The sequence below is a fragment of the Herpailurus yagouaroundi genome, unplaced genomic scaffold (assembly GCF_014898765.1).
Source record: "Herpailurus yagouaroundi ecotype Mexico unplaced genomic scaffold, PumYag 77, whole genome shotgun sequence".
NCBI classification, from domain to species: Eukaryota; Metazoa; Chordata; class Mammalia; order Carnivora; family Felidae; genus Herpailurus; species Herpailurus yagouaroundi.
Genome location: NW_024412388.1, coordinates 100,551,475 through 100,570,650, shown reverse-complemented (window position 1 = coordinate 100,570,650; position 19,176 = coordinate 100,551,475). Strand labels below are relative to the sequence as shown.

At 49.3% G+C, this 19,176-nt stretch overlaps 1 protein-coding gene across 3 annotated transcripts in view; it reads left to right on the top strand.

Annotated features, from left to right (window-relative positions):
* Positions 1–24: 24 nt before the first annotated feature.
* Positions 25–19,176, top strand: part of IGSF3 (immunoglobulin superfamily member 3) — a 93,908-nt gene continuing 74,756 nt past the window's right edge. Inside the window, exons 1-2 of one of the 3 annotated variants that reach the window (XM_040471425.1) lie at positions 25–125; positions 259–941. In XM_040471425.1, the coding sequence (XP_040327359.1) occupies positions 899–941 (43 nt within the window). In that variant the 5' untranslated portion in view covers positions 25–125; positions 259–898. The remainder of the gene's footprint in view (positions 126–258; positions 942–19,176) is intronic. The other 2 variants (XM_040471424.1, XM_040471427.1) reach the window with 2 other exon arrangements.

The following is a 19,176-nucleotide window of genomic DNA, read 5'->3' as shown; positions in this document are numbered from 1 at the left end:
GGCGAAGGGAGTGCCCTGGAGTGAGCCGTGTGGGCAAAGTATTGCAGGAACCAGCAGGCTTCCCGCAATTGCCCGGCTCCGGGCGGGGAAACTGAGGCGGGGGCCAGTGGAGCGACTTGCCCAAGGTCAGAATGCACGGGTGGACGGTCCTGGTCCAGGAACGGGACCCGGGCGTCCGGAGCAGCCCGGCGCTCGGCCCCTCTCGGTTTTGTGGCGCTTGTGTGCGCCTTGGCTACATCTGTCTTGTGTTTCTTTCAGAAATCGGCTGGCATTGTGGGACCGGCTTCGCTTCGGCGCCGCCGAACGCCAACTTGCTTCGTTTGTTCTGGGAAGGTCTGGGGCAGGTGGCGGCCCCGTGACCTACCGTCATGGATGGAGACGGACTTTTGGATGAAGAAACCCAAGCAGTCCGTGCTGTTCCCGGGCGATTTAGCTGTCAAAGGTTTTGACAAGACCTACCGTCTTCCCTTTGGGGAATCCGAATGAGGGAGCTTACAGACACCTTCACTGGGAAGCCAAGGACATTCCTGTATAATCAGCGGATGAAAGGATTTTCTCAGACTCTTTTTTCCCTTTTCCTCGAGGATTAGTTCACTGCAATCTACAATTCCAGTGGAAACCGCTAAGGCACAGGATGTGACAGAAGCCTAGAGGGCCTTCAGAATTGTTCTGGACCCTTCCTTTAGCATAGGGTAGTTTAACACAAGCCACTGGCCGCCCTTCCCCCCTACCCCCCATCTTGCCGATGATCTCTTCTCTTTAACCTCTTCTCATTTTTTGAGTTAAGTTCTGTTTCCAAAACTGCCCTCTGGAGCTATAAGTGGATTGCCAGAAATGAGAGATTAAGTGCGGAGAGAAGAGGAAGCGTCCTGTGTGGTGTCTCTTCTCCGCTGCCGACATGAAGTGCTTTTTTCCAGTGCTCAGTTGTCTGGCTGTGCTGGGTAAGTGTCTCCGCTTATCAGTGCGATCGATGTGAAAGTTTAACCTGCCGTTGGTTCCTGTAATTCCTTGTGGTTCTTTCCCGTCAACACTTGGCTTTGGGGGACACCGCGATGCAGCCGGTGTGTGTCACAGGTCGAAAGAGGAACCAGGAGGAACGATGGGATGTTGCCGGTTGTCTTTAAGAAGGAACATCTGCTGTCCTTGAAATGTCTGTCCCGGGCCCTGTGATGAGATTGCCCCCATCTGCCAGTTGGTGGTTTAGGGAACTCCGTGTGGCTCGTGGGTTGGCTTCTCGTAGTGTCATAAACTTCACTGTCTTCCCTTCTGTGTTGGTCCACATCAGTTCCTAATTTGGAGTGGGCACGTTATTCTTATGGTGGGGAAAGTTGGTTTGGTGGTAAAGATGGTGTTTTTGTTTGTGTGTTTGTTGGTTTTTTCGGTTTTTTGGGTTTTTTTTTTTTTTGGAGGAGAAAGTAGGCATGAATGGAGTCGGGTGGTGAAGGGATGCGTTGCCCTGCCCAAGCGGTCTGGAGACTAAATGTGTGGGGGTACCTGTCTTATGTCCCCTCAGCAAGGAGCCTCAGACCGTAGGCAGGAAGAGAGACCCGAGGAGTGGAAAGCTGCTTGGGAGGGGGTGTGTTCGGATTGGTGGGGGGGGGGAGGGCCGCTGCAGAAGGCCACAACGCCTAGAGCAGGACGACGAACTGTGGCCCTGAGAGGCGAACCCTTGTCACCTCTCTTGGGGATTCCCTCCTCATTGCAGAGGTCCCCCCTCCTTTGCCTACGCTCTCCATGCCGATGAGCACCATCTTAAGTGTGGCATTAGAGGACACATCTCGGGTCTAGGATAAACTCCCACGCCGGGATCTCACGCACCCTCCGTCTGTCTCCTCAGACCTCGCACACGAGCACACCCTCTGATCTCTCTGTATGGTTCTGTCCCTTGTGTTTGGAAGAGGGCATCACACCTGCCTCTGGTGTTTGCATCTCCAAATCTACATATTTTGCATTTACGGAGTTTATGCCTGAGCTTCCGGCAGTGGAGATAGCTCTCATGCATTGTCTCTACCCATGCAAGAGTTTACAGTTGGGCGGAAAGAACAGATTTTGGAGTTAGAGAACTTGATTAGAATCTCAGTCTCATCACGTTTGCCATGCGAATCTCTAAAATGGGATGATACCTCCAAGGCCTGCCTTGCCAGTTCAAGGCTATAAGGTGTCCTAAATATCTCGACTGCTTTGAAACACGTCTGGGACACCTAATAAATGTTCAGTTGGTGGTTCTCAAACTTAGGCGCATGTTGGAATCACTGGGGGAGCTTTTTGAAAATTTCCATGTCCAGCTCTCTGCTCCCCTAGGTAATTCCAAGTGAAAGAAGCAGTGTGTGAGTTCATTAGAGCCAGCCCTCCCCGCCCTAGCACAGACACAGACGCCGGTCTGGCGGCAATTTAGTCAGTGTTCTGCCCCGGTGGGGGTTAGGATCCAGTGTCCCGTGTCTCCTGTCTGTTCAGGCAGAGTTAAGGCAGGTAGCTCTGGGTTCGCCAGTCCTAAATAGCCTAGTGGTATTTGTTATACTGTATTTGTCATTCACTTAGTGTCTGGGTTTAAATCAGTAATTAGTGATTCATGTGGATTCACGAGGACAAACAAGGAAAGCCCTGCGGGTTTGGATGGCTAAGGTGGGAAAGAGGGTTGGGTGGAAGGGTGGGACCGGGGCTGGAGGAGGAACCGCCAAAGGCAAAACAGGGAACTGTGACTTTTGTGCCTTTTGTTTCTCCCGGCTGCTCTAGAAACGTGTGGCCTCCTGCGGGTCCCCCCCCCCCCCAACCTGCTGTTTGCCCTCTGGGCGACTCTGGAGTGGAGCTTGGGCACACTGTTATCTTCCCTCCACTCCCAGCTTCGTGTATAAACAGGTGTCGTGGGCCAGGAAATGAATGTCAAGGTGGCCTTGAAGGGGAGCAATGGCAGATGACCAGACGTGGGTGAGGGTGGGAAGGTTTCGTGCCTGGTGTTTTTGCACACACCCCTCCGGGGGAGTCTCATCTTCTCCCCTTCCCCTGCGACTCTCAGCATGGCCAGGAGGGGGTCTTGCTACTCCGCTGTTAACCTTGGAGAGCAGGAGGTGTTGGGAGGGAACAGAACCCAGGTTGGGGGTCGTACTTCCCGCTTGCGGTCTGGTGTGGGCTGATTCATGCGTCAGCATTCTTGCTGTGTAACATAAATTAATGTGTAATTTCAAAGAGCAAAGAATCCTGAGGTTTTATGCTCCTGTGGGTCACACACACCTGGAATATAATTTTGTTTGTAAAAAGTAGGATAAGGCTGAGTCCTCTGGCACTGACATGGGTGCCGCCAGCCTCCAGAATGGCACTTCGAGGCAGAACACCCTATGACAGTACGTGAGGGTGCGGACAGGACCATCTCTCACCTGCCTGCAACTCCCTCCACATCGTTAGGCCTGTGCTTTCTGCGCCCTTCCTTTGCCAGTGTCTGGGATTTGGATCACCTTCCTCCTCTTCTGCCTGTCTGGGTGCTGAGTCCTGCCCTTGTCTTTGTCCTGCTGAAGCCACATGCTTACTGCTTCCTGCCTCCTTGACCACTGTGTCTTGTTTCTTTCTCTGGTAGCTCGGGGTGCCCCACCCAACTTGGGAGCCATTGGCTGCCACGGCCACCCTCGTTCCAATTCCAAAGCCATCTTTTGCCAGGGCCTGGTTGAGCCATGAGGATAGTAAAGTCACCAGTGCTGATGGGTGGAGACAGGGGCAGAAGATGAGGGGAGAGAATAGGAGCATGCATGTGGAAAGGAGAGAATGAAGCTGTGGCTGTGCCTGGCAGCAGCCTGCATGAGTGACAGTGACATGGAAAGATGACAGCCACGTGGGAGAGACCGAAAAGGATTTGTGTTTGCAATAACAGGAAGGGGACAATCAGGAAAGATGAATATAAGCTTCAGGCACATGAAGCAGATTTCGGCTTTGCATAACCATGAGTAGTGATGCCCTCCTAGACCAATGCTGATGTTGCAAACAAGATGAAAGAGCTTTAAAAGTGTTAGCAAGGAGAAATGTAGGAGCTTGGAACATCTCTGGATCAACACAGGAGAGTCCGTGGCTGGCTAGTGGCCGTATGGGTTCTCCTTCAGTGGGAGAGAATTTCATTGTAGAGTTTGGGCAGCCTCTCCCTTGAATAGGATGGGACTGAGGCAGTGATCACCTACCTCCCAGTCAGTTAGGGAAGGCTTCTTTGGGTAGAGGCCAGAGGGTTCTTCCGAAAGAGATCGAAAGGTACTTTGATGTTCTGATGAGTGTGAGCTCTGGGGCAGGACTCGTGATCAAAGGCAGAAGGGAGAAGCGAGGCAGTGTGGGGCAGTAGGGGGAAGAGCTCTGACGATGGTGTTTTATGGATGAACAAACAGCATCCCCACCAGCTGTCCCAGGGGTGGTGCACTTCCCTTTCCTGGGGACCCTTTCACAAGGGTGCTGGGGAGGGGAATTCTTTTTTTGGGGGCGGGGAGGGGCAGAGAGAGGGGGACAGAGGATCTGAAGCGGGCTGTGAGCTGACAGATGACAGCAGCCAGCTGGATGCAGGGCTCGAACTCACGAACTGTGAGATCGTGACCTGAGCTGAGGTCAGACGCTCAACCGACTGAGTCACCCAGGCGCCCCACGGGAGAAGGGAATTGTTGTCAGGAGGACTAGACGGGCCAGGATGCCTTTCAGCTGTGTGAATTATCAAGCCACCTCTGTACACCCAGGGCTGTGAAGACGCCCCGGTCTCCTGCATTTTGCATAGCAGCAGAACAGTACCGCCTCTCCTGGCTCTGGCCTTTCCTGTGAAGCAAGCCCTATCTTGTTAAGTCCTCAGAATAGCCTCGCTGGATAGATGTCTCACATGGTCACCTTTTTGTAGGTGGAGATACTGAGGTCCAGGGAGCTTAAGGAACTTGCTTCAGTAGACTACTGTCCCCCAGTTCCATACGGTGCTCCACAGCGGTGTGGAGGGACCTTCTGTCTTGTTCCATGTGCATGCCTCCGTTCCCAAGGTCATGGCATGGTCTAAGAAGGCTGTGCTGGCCCTAGCCATCGGGGAGGAGGAGAAGGAATGGTGAAGGGCAAGACCTCCCAATTTAAGAACACTTCCTGAAAGTTGCACACATCTCTTTTTCTGCTTCTATCCCCATCGGCTAGAACTCGAGTACGTGACCGTATGTGACTGCCAGGTAGGCTGGGAAATACCATCCTTCATTCCGAGCGTACAGCTAAAAACAGGGTTGTGTTACTGCTGGGGAAGGAGAGAGCCAATTTTGGAGGGACGGCTATGGGCTGCCGGCAGAGTGGCAGAGCTAGTAAGTGGCAGCACGGGGTTTTGAAGCCAAGATCATTTGGTTCAAACCCTGTGCCCTTCCATGTCACCCGCTGCCCCTCTGTGAGTACCCAGGCCCAGCCCCTGGCCTCTAAGAAGCCTTATCGGGAGGGCCTGAGCCAGATGAGCCAAGAGTTGTTACTCGGGAAGCAACATAAATCAACATATGATTACGCAGGCAGTGTTGTGGTTTTAGCAATAGCCCTGTTCTGCAGTGTTTATAGAATGCTCATGTGCCAGTCACCGTTCAACCCTTCACAGAGCAAGCCCTTCTGTATTAAGGACCATCTCTGGCGTGTTCACTGCCGTAGCCCCAGAACTCGGCCTTCTGTGCGTACCGGCACAAAGTAGGCATTGAGTTGATTTTTTGGTTGAATAAATGGTTTCTGTGTCGGCTCCTTTGATCATGATAAGGAAACTCAAGGTTCAGGGAATTAAAATCATTTTGCTCAAAGGACAAGAGCTAGAGATTGGCTACAGGGCCTGTGCTTTTATACCACCCAACAGGGGTTCTTAACCTTTTTTGTGTCCCTGGGTCCTTTGAGCGGTCTGGAAAAGCCTATGGACCCTTTCTTTGGGTAACACTTTGAAATTCATAAATAAAAATACATCAACTAACCGAGGAAATGAGTTCTATTGAAATACAGTCATCAAAACATTAAACAAATTTAGGATCATAGCAATACGCTTCTTAGGAGCACATTAAATAACTAGCTCAAACAGCAGTTCTAACAATTACCGTAATTATGGCACAGTGAAGAATGAAAACGGTGTGTTGAGGCATCTGTGTCAACTGTGAGGTGATGTGAAGGCATGTGTGACTTGCGTTGTGACAGAGTCACAGGTCCTGGAGACATCGCCATGGTGGTTGCCTACATTTGTAATCAAACAGTTCGCATTCACTTAGAGGTTAGCTGCAAATAAAGCTGTCATTTTTTTTTTTCTTCAAGTTCACATACCTCCTGACTTCCGTTCACGGACCCCTGTAAAGTTCAAAGTAAAGTTCAGGGTAGGCAGCGGTTGCTGGGAAGATGCCGTGTGAGAGGACTTTATTGGCTTTCAGAAACGGGCAGGGTTTCCACGCGGGGAGCGTTCTATTCCCAGTAGAGTCCTGATGGTGCTGAGGAGTCTGTGGTCATAATGGTGGTAGAGTGGCCCTTTAGGGTTCAGAGAAATGACTGTCAGGGGTCTTCAGGGTCCAGTTCATCTCGGATGGTGAGGACACAGAGAACTGGCTTCGACTGTAATGCGTTTGGGATTTGGGCTTAGACTGAGCCCCTAGGGCCCAGGCAGACCACTTCGGCGGAGCCCCGACCTAGAAACTGAATGAAGTGGCTTCACTGCTGGCCTCCCGTGGTCCCCGGCCTTGTGCCTCCTCTGTTATGGCTCCTTGATTAATATTTTGAGGTTCCTTTGGGAGCTCCTCATTTGCTATGATTGGACACCTGTTTCTTTGCGGCTTGGAAGTGAGCACAGCTAACTCTTCGTGAAGGGTTGGTTTTTAATTTAAGGAAATTTAGGACACCTGTGTGTGAATGCCCCTTGATTTTTCAAAGAAATGAGTGGTTGCGTCAAAATCAAGCTTACATTTGTAGAAAATCACATGTTGCCAAATTCCTTCATCAGGAATGCTTTATTAAGTGGCTAATTGTGGGCCACAGTGGTGGGGACTTAACAAAGACCGTGGCAATGGACCTCCCTTAACTGGAACCTCCAATTAAGTGGGATTTTGTTTCTATTATTTTGAACTCCACTTTCCAAAAGGCCGTGTTCACAAGATGCGGTAGCGAGGATTTATTCTCGAAATCGGCTTCCAGGGCACCGTCAGTCCAGTCTCTACATCTTCCGCATCTATAATTATAGTAGCAGAAGAGAATGAGGAGCCTCAGGGCACTGTAAGATCCTAAATCACAGATTAAATTATATTAACTCTACTCAGGCTGGAAAGTGGTCAGATGTATTTCAAAAGCCTTTATAACAGGCTTTATAATAACGAGAGTTGAAGCAAAGTTTCTGTCTAATCCTCTGTTAACCCTTTAATTAAATTCATCCAAATACCCTATTCCCTGTCATCCCAGTGACCCAGGCTTTGCTGAACGCCACCCTGTCCCTGTCTTCTAGGGGATGATCATCTAAGGCCAGCCGTAAAACAAATGGTAAATCACTTTCCAAATGGAGAGGAAGACATTGATAGTCTGTGCTCTCTGAGGATGGAAGACAGGTGTCCTTTGGGGAGGGAGGGGCCAGGCAAGTTTGTTCTTGTTTTCAGCTCAGCAGGAGTAGTGAGGAAACTCTGTCCAGGAGGGAGATTGAGGCTGGAGTAGCTTATGAGTGGTCAGTCTGGAAAGGCTTTCTGGAAAAGCTGGAATGTTAGACATTTCTTAAGTAATGGGAGAGCGAGGTCCTGGCAGAATTGTGGGGTGAAGGACACCCTGGGCACATCGGGCTGCTTTGAGAAGGCTTCTCAAGGGGTGGAGGAGCCTGAATGTCAGTGCGCTGGCTGGTAAGAATTGGAGCGTCGGCATGAAGTGTGGATATTTGGGCCTGAGACAGAAGGAAGATACCAGAGAGCTGTAAGTGGGTACCTGGAGGACCACTGGCGAGAGAAGGCCGGAGGTGGGGGTCCAGGGGACCTGTTCCTGCACCAAAGGACGAGCTGTCATGTACCCATCAAAAACCAGGGCAATGACATTCTGACAAAACTGTGAACTCAAACTGCTGTCCCGACTTCTAGTGGTGGCGTCTTCCCCTTGACTTTCGGGTCCCTAGGCCTTCCTTTCTTAAAATGGGGCAAAAGATCCAATACCAGTTGTGTGTTCTTTCCCATTATGATGCCTTGATGTCTGGGAGCATGTTCAGCATTGCCTTAAGTTGGCGTTATTTTTGTGTATTTGCTACTGTTTTTGTTTGTAATACCCATTTTCCCATTCTCTGGAGCACAGTCCATACCTCCTTTCTCATGGTGTCTTCAGAGAACGCCGTCTCTGCCCGCAGGGCACCGGATCCTGCCTGTGGTGTGTTGGTGACAGAGATGTGTCATGAGGCAGGCTGCTGACCTCCTTCTCACGGACCCCTTTTATGAACTTCCCTTCCCTCAGGAGCCCCATACATTTGAAATCCTCTGTCTGTCAGCATTAAGTAGTAATTAATCTGTTTTTCCTATGTGGTAACCAGTATGGCTGCTCACCCTTGATAGAGTGATGTAGTTCATCTCTGCAGCAAAATTAATCTGGCACTCTGCTTAGTCCATGACCAAAGGACCCACGTGGCCTTGCCTGTTAGGTCTTAGCCCTGTGTCTCCATGATAGGGGAAGTGTTGTCATTGTTAGGTGTTTTGAAATGTCCAAGGTGGCCGGCTTTCTGACAAGCCCACGGGTTACTTTGAGAACCCCAGGGGACATGGATATCCTCGATGGTGTTTGCCATTAATTGGTTGCTTTGGTGACCTCGATTGACTTTGCTAGGGCGACTTTCCGTAGAAAGAGGAACGGGAGACTGGAGTTGAGTATCCATTGCTACAGGTCAAACTACACCTGTCCTGTCCAGGGACATCCTACTCCTCTTTTTGTTTTTTTTTTTTTTTAAAAGACTTGCAGAGAAACTTCACAACGTCTTAGATGTAACAATGCCATCAATCTTAAATGTCACTGAAGACTTAATTTGAATTAAGTCGTAATTTAAAACAGCAAATACGGTGCTTTAGGGTAACGTGTTGAATAAAAGTAAGGTCCTGAGAGATTGGTTTCAATTTCAGAAGGTAGATTATATTTGTTTGCTTTGTTTTTTTGGATTTTAATTTGTTGACAGAGGTAACACGGGAATATAGTTCTGTTGTAAAAAGTCTAAACGGTACAGACAGAGAGTAAAATGTGAAAGTTCCCCTCTCCACCCCATGCCCCTTATTGAAGTCTGATATATGTTCTTGACAGTTTGATATATATTCTTCCAGGTCTTTTTCTATAATTTCTATGCATGCATACTCACGCAAATATAGATTTTTTTTTTCTGACATAAATGGAATCATGTAGAACGTATTGTTCAACCACTTGATTTTATTTTATTTTTTTTATTAAATTTTTTTTTCAACGTTTATTTATTTTTGGGACAGAGAGAGACAGAGCATGAACAGGGGAGGGGCAGAGAGAGAGAGGGAGACACAGAATCGGAAACAGGCTCCAGGCTCTGAGCCATCAGCCCAGAGCCCGACGTGGGGCTCGAACTCACGGACCGCGAGATCGTGACCTGGCTGAAGTCAGACGCTTAACCGACTGCGCCACCCAGGCGCCCCACAACCACTTGATTTTAAAGGGGTGATTTGCCTCACTGTTTTTTTCAGGCTTAATTTTATGGCCATATCAGAACTGATTTGGTTATTTTATAGCTAGTTGGAACTGTAATTTGTGAAATCAGTGGGGGAGTAGTGAGCCTCATTCAATAGCTATATCGTGGAATAATTTTGTCCTGATGTATTAAGGCAAGAGTCATAATAAAAACACTGCCCTTAAATTTTAATGTATTTAATGAAAATAATTGACTTGTTTATTCGGACTCTTTTTTCCCCAAGCACATAAATTTAACAAATTGAGTACACACATATTTTGTTGACTGTTTTCATTATAATTTTGAAATTATGTTGAATGAAAATGAAGCCTATTTAAAACTTGTTAAGAGGACAAGCATAAATATTGGGTTTGGGGTCTAATTCAGTCAAGTTCTTTATTTGTTCATAGACTAGGGGGAAAACTGGACAAGTTTTTCTGCATTTTCTTAAAAAAATTTTTTTTTACGTTTATTTATTTTTGAGAGAGAGAGAGAGAGAGAGACAGAGAGACAGAGTGTGAGCAGGGGAGGGGCAGAGAGAGAGGGAGACACAAAATGGGAAGCAGGCTCCAGGCTCTGAGCTGTCAGCACAGAGCCTGACATGGGGCTTGAACTTACAAACCGTGAGATCATGACCTGAGCTGAATTCGGATGCTTAACTGACTGAGCCCCCCAGGTGCCCCAGTTTTCCTGCATTTTCAGTTCCCAAGTGATTCTTCTGTGTAGAATGAATTGGACTAATGTTGCCACTGAGGTTGCTGGCTACCAGACATTTAAGACCTTAACCTAAAAGAGCACTTTTTCCTCTAGCCCTGCAGAAGCGGCTGTTTCTGTAAAAAGATTATCATTTCAAAGTGTTGGGTTACTTCTCAGGTTCGCTGGTTATGACTGTCTTTAAATCCCTGGGAGCACATGCAGATTTCTTGGATCGTTCACCTTTACACCAGATTTTTAAAATAGTTACCGTTTTGGAGGGATGGTCATTGGGTTCACATGTCCAGTTTGCTTTTCTTCAACAGCAGGGTTTGATGTTCCTACCGCCCATCCCAAGACCACTGTTCCATTAGAAACTACTTGCAACACTTTCCTAAAAAGGCTATTTATCTGGGGTGCCTGGGTGGCTCAGTCGGTTGAGCGTCTGACTTCGGCTCAGGTCATGATCTCATGATTCGTGAGTTCGAGCCCCACGTTGGTCTCTGTGCTGACATCTCAGAGCCTGGAGCCTGCTTTGGATTCTGGGTCTCCCTCTCTCTCTGCCCCTCCCCTGCTCATGCGCCATCTCTCTCTCTCAAAAATAAATAAACATTAAAAAAATAATAAAAAAAAAAAGACTTTATCTGTTCATTCAGCAAATATTTGAGTGCTGGCTACAAGCAGCTCATTGTTCCGTTTTCTCACGTACCAGGAATTAAAAGGTATAATCATGACACATGTTCTAAGAAGTCACCTGATCTGTATTTTTTTAATCTTAATAAATAGATTAATTAAAAACACTCTGACATTTGGGAACTCTTTTCTGTCCCTGAGGTGCAAAATCTTTTCTCTTCCTGTTACTTAACGTCTTTTCCTCCTGGTTTGTTGTCACCTCTTTGGCAGTGGTGATTACACATACCCCATTGGCTGTGACAAAGGGCCCTTGATGACTAAAAGAGGAGTACCAGTGATTGGGGGAGATTGGGGTGGGTGGCCCAGCGAGGGCAGATTCTTTCTTTTGAAAATACACAAATATCCCAAGTCCTGGAGATGTAGAATACCCTTATTAACTGTGGGGGATATTGTCTGTCTGTGGGAACTGGGAATCTCACTCTTAGCTCTGAATTTCTAGAAAGCCGGAACAGAAGAGAACTAGAGCAGTCACATACTTGCCGTCAGACAGGAGACACATCCACACCAGGCTTTCTCCTGAGCACCCTTATGTTGGGGGTGTGGTGGCGGGAAGGTTGCTACGTCCCTGACCTAGGACTCCGCCTCCCTGCTTCCCAGTAGAGCCTTGGGAGGAGAGGCTGTGGGGACAGCTTAGGGCCCTCTCCATGTCGGCCCCATTTTCCAGAAACTGTTGGGTTGTCTCAGTGGGATCCAGGCTCTTGCCAGGTGCCGTCATCTGACCTGGGGCTGACCCTCCCCACGCATCCATCCACTTCTCTCCAGCTTCACCAGCGCTGCTCCTGTCTCCACCAGTTCCCTGAGACTCGGGGTTGGAAACTGTGCCTGGTGGGAGTCCCCTCCACCCCAAAGCTGGTGGCCGCTGCTCCGCAGAGCGTCTGGGACAGGGCGCCATCCTTCTCGGAGGCCTTTCTGGCGTTCGTCATCGGTTTTGTTCCGCGGTGGTTTTGTGTTGGTTTGGGGATGGCTGGTCTGTTGGGAATTCTGCTTCCCAGATGGACACGTCTCCAATAAACTGTAGGGAGTGACTGTGCAGGTAGAGTCATTCTGTCTAGGCTCGTTCCGAAACCAGGCAACCCTCTTTATGATGCTGTTTGGAAATGATGTGCTGAACAGTTTCTTAATGTCTTCTGATGTTTTAGTGCAGAAGATGGCATGGTGGACCGTTTTGCCGTCTGCCTTCTATTATTTCGTTACAGAAACACAAGATCACATCTGAGCGCCTTGCCTGGTTCTTTCTCCGTCCCTCTGTTGGAACGGGGGCTGTGGCCCCTAGCCGGGTGTCCTGGCACCTTTCTGGCTGGAGGAACAGCATCTGTAACTCCTGTCTCACGCTTGTATGAATCCAACTCTTCTGAATAGCTGTCCCCTCACACACCCTCAGCGGACTTCTCGAAGGGAGGAAGGACACAGAGACCTCAAGTGCCTCTAGGCTTGAATGTATTTTGAAAGGATCCTCATGGATCTCACATGGAATCCTTTTATCCTAAAGGGGAATTATTCTGGGGGTGAGGAAAAGACTGCCGTGGCCTGGGTTGGGGGAGAGTGGTAGAAGGACTGGAAAACGCCCCGAACAGAAGAGAGAGTCTCTGGCATACACAGTCTTTGTTTTAAAATTAAAACATTACGTAATACAAACATTTGCCTTCCCACTTTTACCCCTGCCACAGAAGAGCTGTCATTTCCCATATTTGGAATTTGGGGAGAGACAGGCCTCATTCGAGGACAAGGCCGGATCCAGTCTATGCTTTGGGGGAAAGTAAGTAAATATGAGAGCCTTGAGGGCTGCGGTATTTATGGTGAATCTGTGATTACTGCATGTGCCTCCTTGTCATGATTTATTCAGCAGCCCCTGACGTCCTGGTGCTGATGCCGTGCCCATCAGTAATCTGACTCCTGTTTTCTTCTCCATATTTTGCCTTTTGCAAATGTATAGGCATTCGGCTTTAATCAAGTAGGCTTTTACTCTGTCATCTGTAACGGGGCTGACTGAAGTCATGTGGAGGATTTTAAGTAACTAATCTCTTAAGACATTCAGAGCATAATCTCCCCCACGCCTTGCTCATCCTGCCTGCATCGGGGAGATTTGCAGGGTTCTGCAAGGGAGGCAGGATGGGGACTTTGGCATCCTTCGGAGAGACCGGGTTGTCCTCCTTGCCGGCGACGGGCTTTTGTTTGCTTTTGGCGTGGGGACAGGGCCTGCTGATGATTTGCCATGTCGAGAGAGTTCAAGACGCCCCTTGAATGTGACTAGTGTGTTAGCAAATCTCGGAGCCGGTGCAGAGAACGAGAGGCCAGATGCGCACGGAGATACCGTCCAAGCTCATTGGTGTCTGTGCAGTGCGGCCGGGGCTGGCTCTCAAGGAGAGGCTGCGAGGTAGATAAGAGGCCTGCTGGTCCACGGTGTTCACTGACATTTGTCATTACATTACATTATATCAGATCCGTGACAGGTTCGGGGGTGCAGGACCTAAAACTTTCACGTGCTCTGCTTATCATTGGAATGTGACTTCATGTGCGTCGTTTATTAGACTAAACTGGATTACAGTTTCTTTTCACATCGTCCTTTCTTGATTTTCTGGTTTCAACCCCTTTCTGATGTTGGCTCAGTTTCTTGCTGTCAGAAGTGTCCTGCAGAGGAATTTGGCGAACTGCAGGTTCAGACTTCGGTACTTTGTCTTAATGTGACGGTAAAATCCCTAGCAACATAGACTAACAAAGAGGATTGGTTTGAATCAGTAAAATGTTAGAATTACCAAATATTTTTCAAGAACTTCGCTGTTATTACTTTTAAGTAAATACTGTAACTCAAACTAGGCTAATCGAGTGCCTAATAAAGATCCTTAGGGGATCCTGCTTTAGGAGAGAAATAAGAATGATTTGCAATTAGCACACCAATTGTTTATGTAAATGGAGTTTCTGAAAAACTGGATTGTGCTTGAAAACAGTTTGTTCTCTTAAGTATTTTAAATAGTCCCTATGAAACCCTGTGTAATACACTGCCGGTCAATTATATGTGGTATAAATACCTGTTTCACGAAGACCTAATTTGACATTATTAGCAATATTGGAATTTCCAAGCTAGTGGAGTCCCTGATCCTTACCCCCCAATTCTTCCACAGCACCTGCACTTGTGTATTTTAACATGAATTAGTAAATTTCACAACTGTCTAATGTGTTCTGCTGTGTGCTTGGCAGTGTGTTCTACAGAAAAGACAGCAGCCAGCACCCTTATGTAGCTTACAGGCTAGCAAAGAAATCAGGCAAGTCCACAAATAAGTACACGTATAATTAATTATAGTAGTGAAGCTGAACGGTGTATTACTTTTTAATTCGCGGTCTAACGCACCAGACTGTAAGTTCCATCGGGACAGGGATTATATCTGTGTGTTGTTTGTTGATCATGGCATCCCAAGCCCCTCCTTCACCTCTTGCCTGGCGTGGAGTAGATATTAGGTTGAATTGTGTGACATTGCCACGTTAGTAGGTCAGAAACCATTGAATATCAACAGCGTCATATGGTTCAACGTACTAGTTGTTGAGTCGATATGTATCGAATGTTGACTGTGCGTTGTAATCAATGAACTCTGGGAGCATGCTGCGTTTCACACGGTTTTCTTCAGCCAAGGGACATGCTTGCTACCCTACTGGAAAAGGAATTTTAAAATTTCAAAGAGCTGAAACTCAGGGACCTGTGATGTAGATAGGGTGCCTCGATGGGACTTTGGAGCCTTGTGTTTGGTATGGTTTCTGTGCAGTTCCTGGCACGTTTCCCAGGCTCAGGTGCTGTCAGCAGCCCAGAGAATCTGGGAGAGGTTGTGGGAAAAGCTGACATGAAGGAGGAGATCTGAGCGGGATGGCCCCGGAGAAAGGAGGGAGGGGAGACCTATCAGTAATGGAAAGACCCGTCCCTTTAGTCCAGAGTCAGAGGGAGCCCTCGCTTTTACGGCCCAGACCTCACGTGTTCTCATATTCAACGCATTTGTGTGTGCCCACGAAGTGCCCAGTTACTTGCTAGGCACCGACTGTCCTCATTGTGAGCCTCCTTTGTGCCTGATGGGTTGTGGGCTGGCTGTAGATCGCTGGCCCATTGGAGGCAAGGGTTGAACTGAGGAGAAGGCCCAGCTGGGCCCTGCTGGGAGAAGCCTGGTGCTCTGGCCTGTGGCCTACTCCGTATCTGTGGAACTGGGAGTCGGGTCCAGCCTAGGGCTTGGACCGAAGCTTCCCCAAACCTCCTCTGCTAAGTACTTTTTTTGCATCTGTTTGGATTTGTTGGCCTTCTCTCCAGTTTCTCTGCACAAATGTCCAATTGTGTCCACTCTATTATCATGCTATTTTCTCACACCCACAGGATAATTTCTGGTTCAGCTCAATTCCACAGCTCTTTGTTGAGCACCCTTATGTGCCAGCACAGGATGGGGGTGGCAAGTGAGGAAAACACAAATATGTGACATCGGTCCCTGCCTCTGGCAGATGCCGTTGGTTGCCTACGTGGCAGCCGTTCTTTTCTTGACGGCGGAGCCCTGACTTGGTTTGAAGGTCATGCCTCTCTCTCTGTGCTACTCAAGGAAAAGTGACCCTGCTTCCAGCTCCAGAATAAAAGTCGACTGATCTAAGCCAGTCATAAAGGCCCATAGTTTAGACATGGGGGTTTGGCAGAGTTTTGGCCAGTGAGATATGAGGAGAAGTCTGTTGTGGGGATTCTGGGAAAAATGTATTCTCTTAAAAAGAAACACAGAAGGGGCGCCTGGGTGGCTCAGTCGGTTAAGCGTCAACTCTTGGTTTCGGCTCAGGTCATGATCTCGAGGTTCGTGAGTTCGAGCCCCGTGTCAGGCTCTGTACTGACAGTGTGGAACCTGCTTGGGATTCTCTCTCTCCCTCTCTCTGCCCCTCCCCTACTGGTGATATCTCTGTCTCTCTCTCAAAACACACACACACACACACACACACACACACACACACACACACACACACAGGAGGAGGACAGCTCCTTGCACTAGATTCTTGGAAATGAGGCAGCCATCTTATCACCATGAGGAAAGGAAGTCTGTTGAGCCCTCAGAGGTGAGGAACCAGGGTCCTTGATCACAGAACCACTAAAGACTGACAGCCTGGCCTCCATACTTTCTGTCTTCACTGTTGCAGCCAGTCGAGTTGGTGTTTTTGGCTACTTATAGTTGACGGCAACCTGTATTAGACTCTCCCTCAAAGGAGCAGGAAATAAGGATTTGTTCTCATAAAACAGTACGATTCAGCTTATCATCCACAGGCACACTATTCAGAGCCAGCGTTCAGCCCCATGGTGAGCCAGAAGGGAGAGAGGGAAGTCCCTTGGCCGGCAAAGCCGGAGCAAGGAGATTGTATTTGGAATGGATCCTGAGGTGGGATTAGGATTTGTGTGGGAAGAGCAGGAGGACATTCCGAGCAGCGGATGGCATGAGCAGACCTGCAGAGATAGGAGTGGCCAAGGCGCTGTTGGAGAACGGCGAGATTACGTCCTAATTCCACAGGCAGATTCTAGAGCACGGCGAGCTGCAGGCTTAGAAGGTGACCCTTGATGGACGCAGTGAGAGGCGTTGTGAGCAGGGGAGAAGCTAGGAATGGGGACCTTGAGGGGGAGGGGGAGGCCACCATGTGCCGGGTCGGTTAGAAGGGAAGACAGCAAAAGCTGAGTGGAATAATTCGGTTATAGGTGGTGAGGTTTGAGGTGACAGCAGTAGGAAATAGAGGAAGATATCGGAGGAAGATTGTAAAGGAGTGAAGGAACTGCTGAGAGACGGGTTGATTGAATGCGGAGAAAGGGGGACATCTAGAAGCTGCCTCTGAGTGTTTGAGCGTGATGACATAAAATGGACATTTGAAAGAGGGGATCGATTTTAGGACGATGCTGTCTGGTCTTTGCCACTGAGGCTTTGAGGTAATGATGGAAGACCTAAGTAATGGGACCTTGAATTCATCTGAAAATACGGGTCAGGCCTTGGGAATGAGAGGCCAGGGCGTATGATGATGTGTCAGGGACAGCACAGATACACGCATAGCCCTCCAGATCTGCACAGTTTTGTGGGGTCATGTGCCTGTTCTTAGACAGTAAAATGGGTGAGGAAGTGGCAGGTGTCATCTCCTGGCGGAGGCAGCTAAGAACCAGTATTCTTGCATTTCTTCCCCCCCCCTCCCCTCCCCCCCAGGCCCAAGCATCCTGGGGGCCAAGGGCCACGGGCCTCGGATACGGTCACAGGGGGAGGAGGGCCTCCTTCCAGCATAAGACTTTTTTTTTTTTTTTATAAAATTTTTTTTTTCAACGTTTATTTATTTTTGGGACAGAGAGAGACACAGATGAATGGGGGAGGGGCAGAGAGAGGGAGACACAGAATCGGAAACAGGCTCCAGGCTCTGAGCCATCAGCCCAGAGCCCGACGCGGGGCTCGAACCGACGGACCGCGAGATCGTGACCTGGCTGAAGTCGGACGCTTAACCGACTGCGCCACCCAGGTGCCCCCAGCATAAGACTTTGATTGTTCTGCCCTTGGCCGGGAAGTCGTGGTGGTGGAAGCCAGACCTGAAGCTGTAACAGAGTGGCCCTGCTCCCTGCTGCTTGTGCAGGGTCCAGGTGATACGTGGTCTTCAGGTTACGCTTCAGCCCCTACTTCTGACACGGTTTGCTCAGAGGTCTGCGTGGAAGGGGTTAGAGCTCACCGGCTGCCTCTCGTTCTACCTCCGGGGCTTAGTGGTCTTGGAGGGTGAGTTTACTTCTTGCCTCTAATACCAAAGCCTTTTAGCTTTCCAGGGTAGGGGCTCCCTGCCCACGAGCTGTGGTAGGGAGACGGACGCTCTCTCCAGGGGTACCAGCGTGTCCAGTGGCTTGTGTAGGGGAATGTTTCGGGGGCCGGTATCCACTGGTGGCCAGCTTGAGCGTCTCAATCATCGGTGGGTCTAGACAAGGAGCTTCAGGAAAAAGTTCCAGAGCTCCACGGTAAGCTAAGAACGAGGTGCAAAGCCCAGTTTTTTTAACCTTCCTCTTCTCAGAGATTGGAAATGTGCCTTTTCTTAAAGGCTCGGGAGTGTGTGGAGCAAGGCAGGCCCTGGGCCCAGACCACTCTTTGCTACGGCCGGGTTCATGTTGCCGGGCTGACTCACACTATTTTCCTAAGGGCAGGGGCCCTGATGAAGCGCTGGGAGGCATTTGACATCTGGTTTTCGTCAGGCAGCGAGTAAAAGTGCAGATGCCGAATCTGATCTTGCCTTAAACAAAGCAGAGCTGGATGCAGGGGAAGGGCCTTTGTGAGGCGCCTCTCCTGCTCCGGGTGCGATCTCTGGTGCGCTCTGTTTCTCGTCCAACTGGAAACTTGGAGGCCCACGGAGACCCAGCAGAAAAGCCTTCAGACGGAGGGATAGCCAGGCATTGGCCCCTGGGGCTTGTCTTTATGAATTTGAAAACTGAACGACATGGAGGGACCGTTCCTCTGTCTAACGTTTTTTTACATTTGTCTTCCACTTTCAACAAAGCCGAGGTGTCCTGAGTATTTGTGGGTACCGGTCTGTTCATGGGTAGCCGCCCTTATTTTACCCACTGCTCTCCCTGTTTCCTCTGACAGGCCTAGAAGGTCCACGTGTCGTCCCAGGAGGAGATGACACCAAAGCCATCTGTCAGCCTGGCCTTTTCCTTTGTCCATCTGTCCTTCCAGCCATCCTTCCATCTGTCTAGCCAGGCCACATTCAATAAGCATTTGTTAGGGAGCCGGCAGTAGGCTTTGGGGCAAGCTACTTAACTCTTCTAAGCTCCCATTTATTTCCTCATCTGTAAAACAATAGGAGCCACTCATGTGGGTTAGTGGGAGAATTGAATGGGGCCACCCTAGGGAGAGAGCCCTTGGCACGTGCCTGGTGCCTGGTAAACGCTCAGCGGAAGTTGTCCTTTAGGACCAGGGGGCCTCCCTGGTCAGCTGACTGGTGGCAGGTTGCCTTGGCCATTTGGAGATTGGATTTAAGCCACAGTACATAGTTGCTGAGCCGTTAATGCAAGACCTTTGGACCACATTGTCGTCACATTCCTTAGGCTACCTTGCCGTTCTTGTTTCAGTCTGGGCGAGGCCACCGTAGCAGGGCTCCAAGAATCTCTGAGCCTTTGAACATATCCACTGGCCGCGGAGTGTCCACCAGCCTTGGCCTCA